Source organism: Saimiri boliviensis, chromosome 17 (genome assembly GCF_048565385.1).
Source record: "Saimiri boliviensis isolate mSaiBol1 chromosome 17, mSaiBol1.pri, whole genome shotgun sequence".
In the NCBI taxonomy this organism is placed as follows: Eukaryota; Metazoa; Chordata; class Mammalia; order Primates; family Cebidae; genus Saimiri; species Saimiri boliviensis.
In genome coordinates this window covers 8,018,839-8,036,340 of record NC_133465.1, presented here as the reverse complement: position 1 = coordinate 8,036,340, position 17,502 = coordinate 8,018,839, and the positions used below count along the sequence as shown (strand labels likewise).

At 48.1% G+C, this 17,502-nt stretch overlaps 1 protein-coding gene and 1 pseudogene across 1 annotated transcript in view; one reads left to right on the top strand and one right to left on the bottom strand.

Moving 5' to 3' along the window:
- The first annotated feature begins 265 nt into the window (after positions 1–265).
- FXR2 (FMR1 autosomal homolog 2) overlaps positions 266–17,502 on the top strand; it is a 32,967-nt gene continuing 15,730 nt past the window's right edge. The window contains exons 1-7 of the mRNA XM_010339796.3: positions 266–730; positions 11,470–11,522; positions 11,882–11,975; positions 14,074–14,145; positions 14,249–14,397; positions 14,819–14,912; positions 17,302–17,418. Coding sequence (XP_010338098.2) covers positions 650–730; positions 11,470–11,522; positions 11,882–11,975; positions 14,074–14,145; positions 14,249–14,397; positions 14,819–14,912; positions 17,302–17,418 — 660 coding nt within the window. The 5' untranslated portion in view covers positions 266–649. The remainder of the gene's footprint in view (positions 731–11,469; positions 11,523–11,881; positions 11,976–14,073; positions 14,146–14,248; positions 14,398–14,818; positions 14,913–17,301; positions 17,419–17,502) is intronic.
- LOC120367068 (small nucleolar RNA U13) lies at positions 3,558–3,648 on the bottom strand (annotated as a pseudogene).

Below are 17,502 nucleotides of genomic sequence, written 5' to 3'. Positions count from 1 at the left end.
GACTGAGCGAGTCCGGCCCCTCCCTCCCCTTGATTGGTTGATTCTCAGTGTTGTGGGGCGGAGAAAGGAAGAGACCGGGCGGTGGAGTGGTGGGGCGGTGAAGAAAGAAGGCTAATCTTGTTCTGCGCAAGCGCCAGGAAGCGACCAGGAGAGGGCGTGAGAGAGTGAAAGGGAATGTGGAAGCCCCGATGCGCTGGCGAGCGCTAGCTGGGGCTCTAACCTTGACGCCTGCGCCGTGGCCCTCGGGGCCCCGCGCGCAGCGGGCGGGTGCCCGGTGCGCCTGCGCAGTAGGCGGCGGTGGCAGGGGGAGGTGGAGGCTGTGGAGCGGCAGCGGCAGCAGCGGGTCCCGGGACTGAGGCAGCAGCGGGGGCGGCGGCGGGCGGAAGCTGAGGTGACGAAGGCAGCGGCGGCGGCGGCCGTTTCCCTCACGGTGGCGGAGACCAAGGCGGCGGCGGCGGACGGGGAGCGGCCCGGCCCCGGCCCCCTGCTCGTTGGCTGTGGCAGGGCCGCCGTGGGGCCGGCCCGGCTCCCGCCCCCCGCGGCTCCCCCTCCAGCTCCTCCTCCGGGGAGACGCCGGGGGCCTGGCCCGGCCCGCACTCAGACTGCTGCTGCAGCCGCCGCCGGGGGAGTCGGAGGCGGTGGCGGCGCCATGGGCGGCCTCGCCTCTGGGGGGGATGTGGAGCCGGGACTGCCCGTCGAGGTGCGCGGCTCCAACGGGGCCTTCTACAAGGTGAGACGGCGCGCCGACCGGGGACAGCGGTCCTTAGCCGCCCACCCCGGCCGGAGCAGGGACGCGTGGGGCGGGATCGAGCTTTCGGAGCTGAGTCCTGACCCTCCGAGTCTTAGACCCTTGCTCCCACCCGCAGCCCTCCCTGGGATGCCGCTTGGAGTGAACCCTCTTCCTTTTATTTTTGATCCCTCAAATGCACCTGCTTCTACCCCCATCTCAGGGAGAATGAACTTCGGGCCATTATTGTCCCTGGCTTGGCGCTCCCCGCCCCCCAGGAGAGACCCTTTTACCCAGCTGCTAATGGACTGCTCCCGTTGTCTGTTGGAAGACATACCTTAGACCTTAATCACATCTTCCCCACGGTCCAAGCACATGGAGAATTGTCTTTCTTCTTCCACACGATCCCCTTGGGAAGGCCCCCTGTCCCATATCAGATCCTTTCATCTTCCTCAGAGAGGCATCTGCCTACTGGCTCTGGAACACTCACCCACTTTCATCTTATATTCCGGTTCCTAAGCCAAGGAGAAATGGTCAAAATCCATTTACGGCGTTTGGCATCTTTGACCTCAGGAATCCTGGGTTGGATCAGTTAAGTTGCCTCCCAGCCAGCCATAAGGTGGCATCTTTTCACAAGTCTCTCACCCCACCCCACCTTGATCTCAAGGCCCACTGGTCTACCATTCTACCCAGGGATGGATTTGAGGTCTCACTTAGACCTCAGATGCCTTCAGGTCATTCATACAGTTTCTTCATCTTGAGGCATGTAAGCTTCAGATTCATAATCTCTAAAAGGAAGTTCATGAAGTCCCCTTCTGTTTTTCTTAATATTTCCACTTCTCGAAGACTTTTGGCCAGCTATTCTAGTTCGGGAATCTGACAGCCTTTTTTGGAAGAAGGGATCATCTTTCAAAGACCCTTTCTTATTTCACCTCTCCCTTTGCCCAGGATTTGGTTCCTTAGAACTCCTTATAAATACCACTTTCTTTATGTGCTCGGAATCCATTTTCTAGGACATTTTTTCCCATTTAGATTAAGCCAGAGAGAGCCCTTTCTTGCCTCCCAAGAGTTTTTCTTTGTGTGACTGTTGCTATTCTGAACCTCTTTTGGATTTGATGCCTGGAATTGTCCCAGAGACTTTCCTGATTTCTCTCATTCTTTGATTTCACCCTGGGGAGCTGGAGAAGAGATACCTTCCCATGGCATCACTTGTTAAGAGTGGATCCCTCTTCCCCCTTTCCTTCAGTTCCTCTCAGGCCCTTTTTCCCCACAGTTGTCCTCTGTAGTTTCTCATGCCCTTGGAAATGTCTTTCTCTGATTCCTTCCCTAAGTCATATTTTTCTATAACTGCAGAGGGTCTCGTAATTTCCCTTGGGTGGTTTCTGCCTCTACTTCAATTGCTGAGTTCATTGTAGTCATTTTTTACTCACTCTGCATGCTTATCTGTTTTTGCCTTACTTCCCTCATCAGATTTTCTTATGTGTGGTGACTGTGGGTACCCATGTCTAACCTTCTCAATTCAAGTTTCTGGCTTTTTCTCCTAATCTTTCTGTATTCCTGTGTAATCCCCAGGAATCACCGTATTCCCTTTCTAAGCTGAAGGAGGCTCCCAGCTGATTTCTTTTGTCATTTTCTGCATACTTGCCTAACTCTTGGGACTTTTTCTTCTAGTCTGACTCCATAGCATTTCTGTTTTCTTTGGCAAAAGTCTCTAATTCCTTTCTGCTTTTGATAGAGCACATTTGTCTCTCATATCCTTTTTCCCAAATTGCATTACCTTTGTTGAAATAGGCTTCCTCAAGTGGCCCTCCCTCCTTCCCTCGGTATCTTTCCCTTCATCTGAATCCTTACCACCCCCTAATTCTGGGTTCCAAGAAAAGTGATTCTTACATTGAGTCCAACATCAAGATATGATATTTGCTTTGTTCTAGGAAGCTTGGGAGCTCCGCACAGCTGGGAAAGATTGGCATCCAGTTTAAATGAACTGTATGAGATGGCTGGGAAGGGACACATTTTCTGTTCCACATACGAGTATCCAGCAGAAAGTCTCTCTGAATCTTTTCCCTTTCTCTCGTGCACTGTGGCAATGATAGACTTGAGTAGATGGGGACCAGGATACTCTGATGCAGAGTAGAGTTTGGGGTTGAGCTGAAAGTGAGGTAATGTAATGTGGATCTGGGCAGGTTAGCAGTTTTTGCCCCATTCCTGAGTTAGAAACAACAAATCCCTAAATTCAGGCTAATTTTCAACTCTCAGTACCCTATAGATACTATCCATTCTGACCTTGCTACTGATTTAATATTCATGACTCAGCAAACTTTGGTATGGGTCAGGGAGTGTTTATACTGCTTCTGGGAAGGTACTTTTCTCCTCTCAGAATTGGGCCATGTTGTCAGTTTTCTTTTCTTCCTTTTTCTTTCTTTCTTTCTTTTTTTTTTTTTTTTAGACAGGGTCTCCCTCTGTTGTCTAGGCTGGAGTACAGTAGCGTGATGTCATCTCACTCCAGCCTCCGCCTCCTGGGTTCAAGCGATTTTTGTGCCTCAGCCTCCTGAGTAGCCAGGATTACAGGCGTGCAACACCATGCCTGGCTAATTTTTGTATTTTCAGTAGAGATGGGGTTTCGCCATGTGGGCCAGGCTGGTTTCTGACTCCTGACCTCAAGTGATCTGCCCACCTTGGCCTCCCAAAGTGCTGGGATTACAGGCGTTGAGCCACCATGACCTGCTGTCAGTTTTCTTAAAGGATAAAGTGTTAGATCTGGGATCTTAAGTTATTTTGTGGCTATCCCAACATTGAGTTTTTCAGAACTTACTCTTTTTTGTTTTTTTCATGTCACACTGGCATCCATAACAAGGTTTGAGGGAGGCATACTTCACACATAAGCTTGAAACCTCAGTTATCCTTATGACATACAAAATGATCTAATGTATTTTACTCTTTAAGTTGTACTCTCCCAAATGAAGTATTCCTTTTCCAGGGTGCAATTATCCTACTCCAAACCTCACCTGGATATCCTAATTCCCATTCCTTTCTTTTTTTTTTTTTTTTTTTTTTTTTTTTTGAGACGGAGTTTCGCTCTCGTTACCCAGGCTGGAGTGCAATGGCGCGATCTCGGCTCACCGCAACCTCCGCCTCCTGGGTTCAGGCAATTCTCCTGCCTCAACCTCCTGAGTAGCTGGGATTACAGGCACGCGCCACCACGCCCAGATAGTTTTTTGTATTTTTAGTAGAGACGGGGTTTCACTATGTTGACCAAGATGGTCTCGATCTTCTCGACCTCATGATCCACCTGCCTCGGCCTCCCAAAGTGCTGGGATTACAGGTTTGAGCCACCGAGCCCGGCCTTTTTTTTTTTTTTTTTTTTTTTGAGATGGAGTTTCGCTCTTGTTACCCAGGCTGGAGTGCAATGGCGCGATCTCGGCTCACCGCAACCTCCGCCTCCTGGGTTCAGGCAATTCTCCTGCCTCAGCCTCCTGAGTAGCTCGGATTACAGGAACGTGCCACCATGCCCAGCTACTTTTTTGTATTTTTAATAGAGACGGGGTTTCAACATGTTGACCAGGATGGTCTCGATCTCTTGACCTTGTGATCCATCCGCCTCGGCCTCCCAAAGTGCTGAGATTACAGGCTTGAGCCACCGCGCCCGGCCCCTTTCTTTTTTTTTTTTTTTGAGACGGAGTTTCGCTCTTGTTACCCAGGCTGGAGTGCAATGGCTCGATCTCGGCTCACCGCAACCTCCGCCTCCTGGGTTCAGGCAATTCTCCTGCCTCAGCCTCCCGAGTAGCTGGGATTACAGGCACGCACCACCATGCCCAGCTAATTTTTTGTATTTTTAGTAGAGACGGGGTTTCACTATGTTGACCAGGATGGTCTCGATCTCTTGACCTCGTGATCCACCCGCCTCGGCCTCCCAAAGTGCTGGGATTACAGGCTTGAGCCACCGCGCCCAGCCTCTTTTTTTTTTTTGAGACGGAGTTTCGCTCTTGTTACCCAGGCTGGAGTGCAATGGCGCAATCTCGGCTCACCGCAACCTCCGCCTCCTGGGTTCAGGCAATTCTCCTGCCTCAGCCTCCTGAGTAGCTGGGACTATAGGCACGTGCCACCATGCCCAGCTAATTTTTTGTATTTTTAGTAGAGACGGGGTTTCACCATGTTGACCAGGATGGTCTCGATCTCTTGACCTTGTGATCCACCGCCTCAGCCTCCCAAAGTTCTAGGATTACAGGCTTGAGCCACCGCGCCCAGCTTCCCATTCCTTTCTTTTTTTTTTTGAGACGGAGTTTCGCTCTTGTTACCTAGGCTGGAGTGCAATGGCGCTATCTCGGCTCACCGCAACCTCCGCCTCCTGGGCTCAGGCAATTCTCCTGCCTCAGCCTCCTAAGTAGCTGGGATTACAGGCACGCGCCACCATGCCCAGCTAGTTTTTTGTATTTTTAGTAGAGACGGGGTTTCACCATGTTGACCAGGATGGTCTTGATCTCTCGACCTCGTGATCCACCTGCCTCGGCCTCCCAAAGTGCTGGGATTACAGGCTTGAGCCACCGCGCCCGGCCCCATTCCTTTCTTAATCAACGTGGCATCCTCAGCTTCAGTACTTGGTTTTTACTCAGACTGTTCCTACTCTTCTCCTAGAACCCCCTCCTTTGCTTTGGGAGCCCAGAACTAGAAGACAGGGTAAAGATGGAGACTAATTTTACATCTTTTAATTTGAGGAAACCAAAGTCCCTAGGAACCTGGGGCTCTCTCTTCCTCTGCTGACTTGGTGGCAGGCTCCAGAATACAAGGCCAGGTTATGCTGTGGCCACTGAATCAAGTCATCCTCTGGATCTAGGTGGCTTTCTAACATGTTCCACCTATATGTTCTTGCCTTCTGCTTATTTTTTTTTTTTTTTTTTTTTTTTTTGAGACGGAGTTTCGCTCTTGTTACCCAGACTGGAGTGCAATGGCACAATCTCGGCTCACCGCAACCTCCGCCTCCTGGGTTCAGGCAATTCTCCTGCCTCAGCCTCTTGAGTAGCTTGGATTACAGGCATGTGCCACCATGCCCAGCTACTTTTTTGTATTTTTAGTAGAGACGGGGTTTCACCATGTTGACCAGGATGGTCTCGATCTCTTGACCTTGTGATCCACCCGCCTCGGCCTCCCAAAGTGCTGGGATTACAGGCTTGAGCCACCGCGCCCGGCCTTGCCTTCTGCTTATTTTCACAGTGAGTATAGACTGCGCAGAACTTGGGGCTCACTTTCCACCACTGATACCCTTGGAGAAAAAAAATAGTATGGGATGAATGGGTGGAATTTAGGAGCAGAGATGGGATTGGAATATGAAGTTGGGGACAGAGCTAGTTTTGGAGACTAGTTGAAAGAAAAAGACCCTGGAGGCCGGGCGCGGTGGCTCAAGCCTGTAATCCCAGCACTTTGGGAGGCTGAGGCGGGTGGATCACGAGGTCAAGAGATCGAGACCGTCCTGGTCAACATGGTGAAACCCCGTCTCTACTAAAAATACAAAAAATTAGCTGGGCATGGTGGCACATGCCTGTAATCCCAGCTACTCAGGAGGCTGAGGCAGGAGAATTGCCTGAACCCGGGAGGCGGAGGTTGCGGTGAGCCGTGATCGCGCCATTGCACTCCATCCTGGGTAACAAGAGCGAAACTACGTCTCAAAAAAAAAAGAAAAAAGAAAAAGACCCTGGAAGCATAAGGGTTGAGTGACATTTGGTTGAACTGCTAGAGTGATGTGAGAGATTACTCCATTCTGAGCTTTGCATTTCTGCCTTGGAAGTCACGGTAGCTGGAAAAACTAGGGTAATATTGCTATTCACCCTGGGGCCATCCCCTCATGGTCCAGGAGAATTGGATTACAGCCACAGGCATAGCCTTTGTGAATGTATCTAGGAGTAGGAATCTCTTTACTAAAGCAGTAGGTTAGTGATTCTCGTATCTTACCTCTTTTCCACTGCCTTCTGTCAGCTTAACTCCTGCCTTGGTAAACTACTTCTAAGACTTGGAGATAGACATTTTGGGTAGAATTGGATAAACTGAGCTGAAGAGACTGGTCAGAATAGTTCTAGAAATCCAGACGACCCTTATAAAGGGGAAATGAAGAGGGAAGGGATAAAATATTAGTGGTTGTGGGAGGAGGGAGGATACTTGAGCACGAGCTAAGGGAAGAACCCAAAAGGGAAGAGGGACCCTGGCAAGTCGAAGTGAAAGTGCCTCAGAAGACTTGAAAGGAGAACAGTAGGAGTGGGTATTATATCTGAATGAATATGTTCATAACTTAGGTTCATTTTTAGAAAGGAAAAAGCCGAATGAAGAATAGGAAAAAAAATACATTTCTGGAGAAGAGAATGTCAGAGAAAGAGAAAGCATAGGTAAAAAAGAGGCCGGGAAGTACCAGTACAAATAAAGGCTTTGGGCAGTAGTAAGGCTCTAAGAAAGAGCTGGGCCTCTGTAGCAAGACATATCCCTAAAGAAGAGAAAGGTGGCTTGTATGAAGAACAAAATGCAGGCTTAGATTTTCCCATTGTGAGGAAATAGCAATCTGGTAAGTGTTTATGATTGATCAACTCTGTGAGGTGGGAGCTATGCATTTGTGAAGGCATTTTTGGTGTTTTTTCTCCTAAACTTAGCCTTTGTCCCTAGCAGCAGAGCTCATGAATAATTCTTGTGTATTAGTCTTTTGAAACCTCTAATTTTTTTATTTTTGTTTTTTATTTGAGTTAGGGTCTTGCTTTGTTGCCTGAGCTGTGTGGAATGCAGTGGTATGATCACAACTCACTATAGCCTCAACCTCCCAGGCTCAAGTGATCCTCTCGTCTCAGCCTCCTAAATAGCTGGGACTACAGGCACAAGCCATCATACCCTGCTAATTTTTTAATTTTTTGCAGAGATGAGATCTCCCTGTGTTGTCTAGCGCCAATTTTTTAAAATCATCTTTATCTAGGTGAAATTGATATACAGCAAAGTAGACATACTTAAAGTGTGCCATTTGTTAAGTTTTGATATATATTTAACTGAAACCATCACTACAATCCAAGGAATGAACATTTCTTTTTTTTTTTTGAGACGGAGTTTCGCTCTTGTTACCCAGGCTGGAGGGCAATGGCGCGATCTCGGCTCACCGCAACCTCCACTTCCTGGGTTCAGGCAATTCTCCTGCCTCAGCCTCCTGAGTAGCTGGGATTACAGGCATGTGCCACCATGCCCAGCTAATTTTTTGTATTTTTAGTAGAGACGGGGTTTCACCATGTTGACCAGGATGGTCTCGACCTTGTGATCCACCCGCCTCAGCCTCCCAAAGTGCTGGGATTACAGGCTTGAGCCACCGCGCCCGGCAGGAATGAACATTTCTATCACTTCCCAAAGTCCTCCATCAACCACGAATCTTTCTGTCATTATACATTAAATCACCCTTCCTGATTCACGCTAGAAATGAAAAGGCAGTTCAATTCAGCTGAGAGAGGATAGTCTTGTCTTGTCTTCTTTTTTTTTTTTGTTTTGTGACAGAGTTTTGCCCTGTTGTCTAGGCTGGAGTGTGGTGGCATGATCTTGACTGACTGCAGCTTCTGCCTCCTGGCTTCAAGTAATTCTTGTGCCTCAGCCACCACAAATAGCTGAGGCATATGCCACCATGCCTGGCCAATTTTTTTCTCTTTTTTTTTTTTTTTTTTTTTTGAGACGGAGTTTCGCTCTTGTTACCCAGGCTGGAGTGCAATGGCGCGATCTCGGCTCACCGCAACCTCCGCCTCCTGGGTTCAGGCAATTCTCCTGCCTCAGCCTCCTGAGTAGCTGGGATTATAGGCACGCACCACCATGCCCAGCTAATTTTTTGTATTTTTAGTAGAGACGGGGTTTCACCATGTTGACCAGGTTGGTCTCGATCTCTCGACCTCGTGATCCACCCGCCTCGGCCTCCCAAAGTGCTGGGATTACAGGCTTGAGCCACCACGCCCGGCCTTCTCTTTTTTTTTTAAGTAGCTATGGGGTTTTGCCATGTTGGCCAGACTGATCTCAAACTCCTGGCCTCAGCTGATTGGCCTGCCTTGGCCTCCCAGTGTTGGGATTGTAGGCGTGAACTACGCACCCGGCCAAAAAGGTAGTCTTTTCAACAAAGGGTGCTGGAACAACTGGATATCTATAGGTAAAAAAATGGTCTGGGCACAGTGGCTCATGCCTGTAGTTCTAGCATTCTTGGAGGCTAAGGTGGGTAGATTGCTTGAGTCCAGGAGTTCAAGACCAACCCTGGGCAACATAGCAGAACCCTGTCTCTGTTTCAAAAAATGTTTAGGCCGGGTGAGGTGGCTCAAGCCTGTAATCCCAACATGTTGGGAGGCTGAGGCGGGCAGGAGATCGTTGGGCGCAGTGGCTCATGCTTGTAATCCCAGCACTTTGGGAGTCCGAGGCGGGTGCTTCACAAGGTCAGGAGATTAAGACCATCTTGGCCAATATGGTGAAATCCCATCTCTACTAAAAACACAAAAAAATTAGCTGGGCATGGAGGTGCATACCTATAGTCCCAGCCACTTGGGAGGCTGAGGCAGGAGAATTGCTTAAACCCAGGAGGCGGAGATTGCAGTGAGCCAAGATCATGCCACTGCATTACAGCCTGGGCAAAAAAAAAATGACGTCAGGAAATCGAGACCATCCTGGCCAACATGGTGAAACCCCATCTCTACTAAACATACAAAAAAAAATTAACTGAGTGTGATGGTGCATACCTGTAGTCCCAGCTACTTGGGAATCTGAGGCAGGAGAATTGCTTGAACCCAGGAGGCGGAGATTGCACTGAGCCAAGATCATACCACTTCACTACAGCCTGGGCAACAGTGTGAGACTCCGTCTCAAAAAAAATTTTTTTAAATTTAAAAATATGTAAAAAGCCGGGGCAGGGTGGCTCAAGCCTGTAATCCCAGCACTTTGGGAGGCCAAGGCGGGTGGATCACGAGGTCAAGAGTTCAAGACCATCCTGGTCAACATGGTGAGACCCCATCTCTACTAAAAATAGAAAAAATTAGCTGGGCATGGTGGCGCGTGCCTGTAATCCCAGCTACTCAGAAGGCTGAGGCAGGAGAATTTCCTGAACCCAGGAGGCGGAGGTTGCGGTGAGCCGAGATTGCGCCATTGCACTCCAGCCTGGGTAACAAGAGCGAAACTCTAAAAAAAAAAAAAAAAAAAAAAGGGCCGGGCGCGGTGGCTCAAGCCTGTAATCCCAGCACTTTGGGAGGCCGAGGCAGGTGGATCACGAGGTCGAGAGATCGAGACCATCCTGGTCAACATGGTGAAACCCCATCTCTACTAAAAATATGAAAAATTAGCTGGGCATGGTGGCACATGCCTGTAATCCCAGCTACTCAGGAGGCTGAGGCAGGAGAATTGCCTGAACCAGGAGGCGTAGGTTGCAGTGAGCCGAGATCGTGCCATTGCACTTCAGCCTGGGTAACAAGAGCAAAACTCCGTCTCAAAAAAAAAAAAAAAAAAAAAAATTCAAAATGGATCATAGATGTAAATGTAAATGTAAAACAAAAAACTAAAAGTATTAAGAAAACACAAGAGAAAATGTTTGTGGCTTTGGATTAGGCAAAGATTTCCTTTCCTATTCTCTTTTCTTTTTTTTTTCCTTTTGAGTTCTGCTCTTGTTGCCCAGCCTAGAGTGCAGTGGCACAATCTTGGCTCACTGCAACCTCTGCCTCCCGGGTTCAAGCGATTCTCCTGACTCAGCCTCCCAAGTTGCTGTGATTACTGGCATGCACCACCACGCAGCTAATTTTTGTGTTTAGTAGAGACGGGGTTTCACCATGTTGGCCAGGCTGGTTTCGAACTCCTTACCTCAGGTGATCTGCCTCCCTCAGCCTCCCAAAGATTACTGGGGCCTGGGCAAAGATTTCTTAGATATTAAATCAAAAGCATAGTTGATAAAAGAATACATTCATAAGTTGTATTTTTTCAAAATTAGAAATCCCTAATTCTATGTGAAAAATAGGGAGAAGGTAGAAAAACTGGTAGCTAGGGTTGACTGCATGGGTTTGGCCTTCTTAGGACATAGACAACAGTAGATGGATCAGCTGTTCAATCATCCCTGTTCCTCTTTCTCGTCATTATCTCAAGATTGGGGTCTTCCATAAATTTTATTATCCTTTTTAAATTCTTAGTATCACTCTAGATTCAATTCTAGTATTTAAAAAATCGGATTTGTTTAAGTCCTAATTTTCTTCTGTATTTGTGTTTGAAATTTTGAACTTCTCTAGTGTTCTGACTATTTTCCTAGGACCCAGGCATCAGGGCAGCGAGTCAGCTCAGATCTCTTGCTGTATTGGGGAGGTAGGCCTTTCTCTTTCTTGACAGATCCTCATGTCCTCTAGGTGTTCCAGGACAGCCTCATACTGTCTCATGGGATATTCTTAGCCTTGCTGAATGTTGTTGGTATTTTAATTGAACTCTGGCAGGCTGCTTAGCACAACAGGAGGCAGACAGATAGGGAGGCCCCTGTGGGAGCCTGAGTGGATCACTGATTTCCAGGCTGTTCTGATGCAGGTGGTACATATATCTCTCCATGACAGTATAATTTCCTTTCTCTATGTGACTGCCCATATTCTTTCCCCCATGCAGCCTTTCAGGCTCTCGCATTACACCACTTTCGTCCTTATCTAAAACTCAAGTTTAAGGGTTTACAGTGTCTCTATTCCCTTGATGGCTAAGGTAGAGGTAAAAGGTCATTTTTTACTTTTTTCTAAAATTCATTCTAGGGCTTTGTGAAGGATGTCCATGAAGACTCTGTCACCATCTTCTTTGAAAACAAGTAAGACCTTGGGAATAGAGAATCCAGCATACTAGGTCCTAGAAGGAGAGTGGAGAAGAGGGGGCGGCTGAGTCCAATGAGGCATGTAATAGGTGGGGAGAGCTGAGGGTTTGGGTGGGAAACTTATATGGATCCCAGGAGAGGAAAGGGCTGAGAATTTGCTGAGGGTGGGGGCGTTTGACCCAGTATTTAGAGTCTAGAAAGAGATGGAAGACACCACTGTGGAGCAGGGCCTGGGATTTAGCCTCTAATTATCCAGAAAGATGGAAATTGCCCAGCTGAGGCAATAACCCCTTTGTAAAGAAATGGGTAACCATATCAGTCTGAGTAGCTTTTTTATATTATTGTTTCTCTTACAGCTGGCAAAGTGAGAGACAAATTCCTTTTGGAGATGTCCGGCTACCACCTCCAGCTGACTATAATAAGGAAATCACAGAAGGCGATGAAGTGGAGGTAAGGGCTGTGGAGCACAACCCTTTCCAAATGCCGCTTTTCCCCAGGATCCTAGACTTTTCTCTGGTTGGTTCATGTTCCTTTCTCCCCAACTAAGCCATATCCAGCTATGTAGCCTATGGAAATGTAAAATGGAACAGTTCCCCTTTCATCACTGTCATGATCAGCCAAACTTTCAGGGAGATCCCGTTTCAGATGATTTACCTTCCGTTTGTGGTAACAGCATCTAAAATCCAGTGCCCTCTGAGTTTTTTTGTTTTGTTGTTTTGAGACAGAGTCTTGCTGTTGCCCAGGCTGGAGTGCAGTGGCACCATCTCTGCTCACTGCAACCTCCCCGCCTCCCAGGTTCAAGCAATTCTTCCACCTCAGCCTCCTAAGTAGCTGGGATTACAGGCACCTGCCATCATTCTCAGCTAACTTTTATAAAAATGGGGTTTTACCATGTTGGCCAGGCTAGTCTTGAATTCTGGAACTCAGGTAATCTGCCTGCCTTGGCCTTCCAAAGTGCTGGGATTATAGACATGAACCACCATATCCTACTATCCTCTGATTTTTAATTAGTTCTTTCCTCTGGTTTCCCGTATCCTTGGTTTAAGATGCATCCTGAGTATTTTCTTGTGTGTGTGTGTGTGTGTGTGTGTGTGTGTGTGTGTGTGTGTTTTTTTAGACAAGTTTTCGTTCTTTTTTTTTTTTTCGAGACAGAGTTTTGCTCCTATTACTCAGGCTGGAGTGCAGTGGCACCATCTCAGTTCACCACAACCTCTGCCTCTTGTGCTTAAGAGATCCTCCCACCTCAGCCTCCCAAAGTGCTGAGGTTCAAATGATTCCCCTGTCTCAGCCTCCCAAGTAGCTGGGATTAGAGGCATGTGCTGCCACCACTGCCACCGCCTAATTTTGTCTTTTTGGTAGAGATGGAATTTCTCCATGTTGGTCGGGTTGGTCTTGAACTCTCAACCTCAGGTGATTTGCCCACCTCAGCCTCCTAAAGTGCTGGGATTACAGACGTGAGCCACCACGACCAGCCAAGGTTTTTTCTTTTTTTTTTTGAGGCAGAGCCTGGCTCTGTCACCTAGGCTAGAGTGGAGTGGCGTGATTTCGGCTCACTGCCACCTCTACCTCCCGGGTTCAAGCACTTCTCCTGCCTCAGCCTCCTGAGTAGCTGAGATTACACTCACCTGCCACCATGCCTGGCTAATTTTTTGCATTTTCAATAGAGATGGGGTTTTACTATGTTGGTGAGACTGTTCTCCAACTCCCAACCTCAGCTGATCCGCCCGCTTTAGCCTCCCAAAGTGCTGGGATTATAGGCATGAGACACTGCACCCGGCCCTCTGGCCAAGTTTTCATTCTGTTGCCCATGCCAGAGTGCAGTGGTACAACTACAGCTCAGTGCAATTTCAACCTCCCAGGCTCAAGTGATCCTCCCACCTCAGCCTCTTGCTTAGTTAGGAGTACAGGCATGTACCACAACTGCCTCTTTTTTTTTCTTTTTGAGACAGAGTCTTGTTCTATCACTCAGGTTGGAGTGCAGTGGTGTGATCTCGGCTCACTGCAACTCTGCATCCTAGGTTCAAGGGATTCTCCCACCTCAGCCACCTGAGTAGCTGCGACTATAGGCATGTACCACCATACCTGGCTAATTTTTGTATTTTTAGTAGAGGTGGGGTTTTACCGGGTTGTCCACGCTGATCTTGAACTCATGACATCAGGTGATCCGCCTGTCTCCACCTCCCAAAGTGCTGGGATTACAGGCATGAGCCACCATGCTCAGCCTCTTTTTTTTTTTTTTTTTTTGGGTAGAGATGGGGTCTCACTATGTTGTCTAGACTGTTCTTGAACTTTTGTGCTTAAGAGATTCTCCCATCTCGGCCTCCCAAAGTGCTGGGATTATAAGTGTGAGCCACTGTGCCCAGCAGCCCCAAATATCTTAATGCTTATTGTATTCTTTATGTTGCCCAGGCTGGTCTTGAACTCCTGGGCATAAGCAATCCTTTGTCCTCAGCCTCCCGAAGTGCTGAGATTATAGGCGTGAGCCACTGCACCCGGCCTTCTTGTCTCTTTTCTTGATGGTTTATTTATTATTTATCTCTTCTTTTAGGTTTATTCCCGAGCCAATGAACAGGAACCTTGTGGCTGGTGGCTGGCCCGGGTGCGGATGATGAAGGGAGATGTGAGTGACTGGGAATGCCTTTGGAGAACTACTGAAAGAAATATTTTATTCATAGAAAGTTGCTCAGGTCATCCACAACTTCTCCTTTTTTACCATATGCCAGTTCTATGTCATTGAGTATGCTGCCTGTGATGCCACCTACAATGAAATTGTTACCCTGGAGCGACTTCGACCAGTTAATCCCAATCCCCTTGCAACCAAAGGCAGCTTCTTCAAGGTTACCATGGCTGTGCCCGAGGATCTGAGAGAGGCGTGAGTGTTAAGGATGGTGGGAACGAGGGCCCTCTTGACAGTCCTAACCTCTGGCTTGATTTCTCCCAGGCCTCACTCCCGCTTTGCAGTTTTCTCTGTTGTTCCCCTGGCCCTCTAGAGCCCTTCTTGCTAAGAAGACACTCAGTTCCTTTATTTTTCCATCCTTGTTCTTTAACTGTGGTCCCTCTTCTTATTTTCTGAGCCCTGCTCTTTCTCCTCTGATTTTTTTTTTTTTTTTTTTTAATAGAGACAGGGTCTCACTATGTTGTCCATGCTAGTCTTAAACTCGTGGCCTTAAGTGATCATCCTGCCTTAGCCTCCCAAAGTGCTAGGATTATAGGCTCAAGTCACCATGCTTGCTCTCCCCCCGAATTCTTCACTCTTCTACATTCTGCCCTCTGAGTACTTTTTTTCTCTGCAGCTGCTCGAATGAAAACGTCCATAAAGAGTTCAAGAAAGCCCTGGGAGCCAACTGCATCTTTCTCAACATCACAAATAGTGAGCTCTTCATTCTGGTGAGTTTATTCTGCCTGAATTTTCTTTTTTCTTTTTTTTGAGACGAAGTCTCACTTTGTCACCTAGGCTGGAGTGCAGAGGCTCCATCTCCATTCACTGCAACCTCTGCTGCCCTGGTTCAAGTGATTCTCCTGCTTCAGTCTCCCAAGTAGCTGGCATTACAGGCTCCTGCCACCATGCCCAGATAATTTTTGTATTTTTAGTAGAGACGGGGTTTCACCATCTTGGCCAGGCTGTTCTTGAACCCCTGACCTCATGATCTACCCGCCTCAGCCTCCCAAAGTGTTGGGATTACAGGTGTGAGCCACCTCACCCAGCCTATTTTGCCTGAATTTCACACAAGCCCTTTGAACATTTTTTCTCCCTTTTAACCCCTTTGCAGAAAGGGAAGGGCTTAAATGTGCTTACATTTATTTGTCAAAGAGGACTTTATTTTTCCTGACTCCTACAGGCCCAGGTAGCCTTACCTTTCTTAGTTTTCCTCATGTATGAACTTTTTTTAAAACATGATAATCACGCCGGGCGCGGTGGCTCACGCCTGTAATCCCAGCACTTTGGGAGGCCGAGGCGGGTGGATCACGAGGTCAAGAGATCGAGACCATCTTGGTCAACATGGTGAAACCCCGTCTCTACTAAAAATACAAAAAAACTAGCTGGGCATGGTGGCGCGTGCCCGTAATCCCAGCTACTCAGGAGGCTGAGGCAGGAGAATTGCCTGAACCCAGGAGGCGGAGGTTGCGGTGAGCCGAGATCGCGCCATTGCACTCCAGCCTAGGTAACAAGAGTGAAACTCCGTCTCAAAAAAAACAAAACAAACAAACAAAACATGATAATCACGTTGCCATCTGGGTTGGGGACCTTCTCCTGATATTTGGACTTTCAAAGAGTATATAGCTCTCACCTTACACTTGCTCCATGCTTTCTATTGTTATTTTTATTTTACTTATTTATTTGTATATGTTTTGAGACAACGTTTTGCTGTTGTTGCCCAGGCTGGAGTGCAGTGCTGTGATCTCAGCTCACCACAACTTCTGCCTCCAGGTTCAAGCGATTCTCCTGTCTTAGCCTCTCAAGTAGCTGGGATTACAGGCATATGCCACCATGCCTGGCTAATTTTGTATATATTTTTTTTTTTGAGACGGAGTTTCGTTCTTGTTACCCAGGCTGGAGTGCAATGGCGCGATCTCGGCTCACCGCAACCTCCGCCTCCTGGGTTCAGGCAATTCTCCTGCCTCAGCCTCCTGAGTAGCTGGGATTACAGGCACGCGCCACCATGCCCAGCTAATGTTTTGTTTTTTTTTTTAGTAGAGGCGGGGTTTCACCATGTTGACCAGGATGGTCTCGATCTCTTGACCTCGTGATCCACCCGCCTCGGCCTCCCAAAGTGCTGGGATTACAGGCGTGAGCCACCGCGCCCTGCCTAATTTTGTATTTTTTTTTTTTTTTTTTTTTTTTTGAGACGGAGTTTCGCTCTTGTTACCCAGGCTGGAGTGCAATGGCGCGATCTCGGCTCACCGCAACCTCCGCCTCCTGGGTTCAGGCAATTCTCCTGCCTCAGCCTCCTGAGTAGCTGGGATTACAGGCACGTGCCACCATGCCCAGCTAATTTTTTGTATTTTTAGTAGAGACGGGGTTTCACCATGTTGACCAGGATGGTCTCGATCTCTCGACCTCGTGATCCACCCGCCTCGGCCTCCCAAAGTGCTGGGATTACAGACTTGAGCCACCGCGCCCGGCCTTAATTTTGTATTTTTAATAGAAATGAGGTTTCTCCATGTTGGTCAGGCTGGTCTTGAGCTCCTGACCTCAGGTAATCTGCCCGCTTCTGCCTCCCAAAGTGCTTGGATTATAAGCGTGAGCCACTGCGCCTGGCCTGTTCTTTGTTTTCTCTCTAAAACCACTTTCCTTTGGTACCCTGATAATGAGCCTTTGTGGGACTCCTCCTTCCTAGCTTCGTTTCTTTTTTGTTTTGTTTTGTTTTGTTTTGTTTTGAGACGGAGTCTTGCTCTGTCGTCCAGGCTGGAGTGCAATGGCATACTCTCGGCTCACTGCAAACTCTGCCTCCTGGGTTCAAGCAATTCTCCTGCCTCAGCCTCCTAAGTAGCTGGAATTACAGGCCCACGGCACCACACCTTGCTCATTTTTGTATTTTTAGTAGAGTTGGGGTTTCACTATGTTGGTCAGGCTGGTCTCGAACTCCTGACCTTGTGATCCACCTGCCTTTGTCTCCAAAGTGCTGGGATTACAGGCGCGAGCCACTGCACCTGGCCTTCTAGCTTCATTTCTTAACCCTTTTCCAGGGACTTAGGAATGATTCCTGGTCCCTGGCTCTCCCTCAGTATTTATTTCAAGCCAGTTTTAGTGACTTTCCCATTCGTTTCCTTCCAGTCAACCACAGAAGCCCCTGTGAAGCGGGCATCTCTGCTGGGTGATATGCATTTCCGAAGCCTGCGCACCAAACTACTGCTAATGTCCCGCAATGAAGAAGCTACCAAGCACCTAGAGGTAACTGTTAGCTCCTTTTCCTCCTGCTGAAGGGTATTGTCTTCCTCCCTTCCTACCCTGTCTTTCACCCATGCTCTTGTGTTT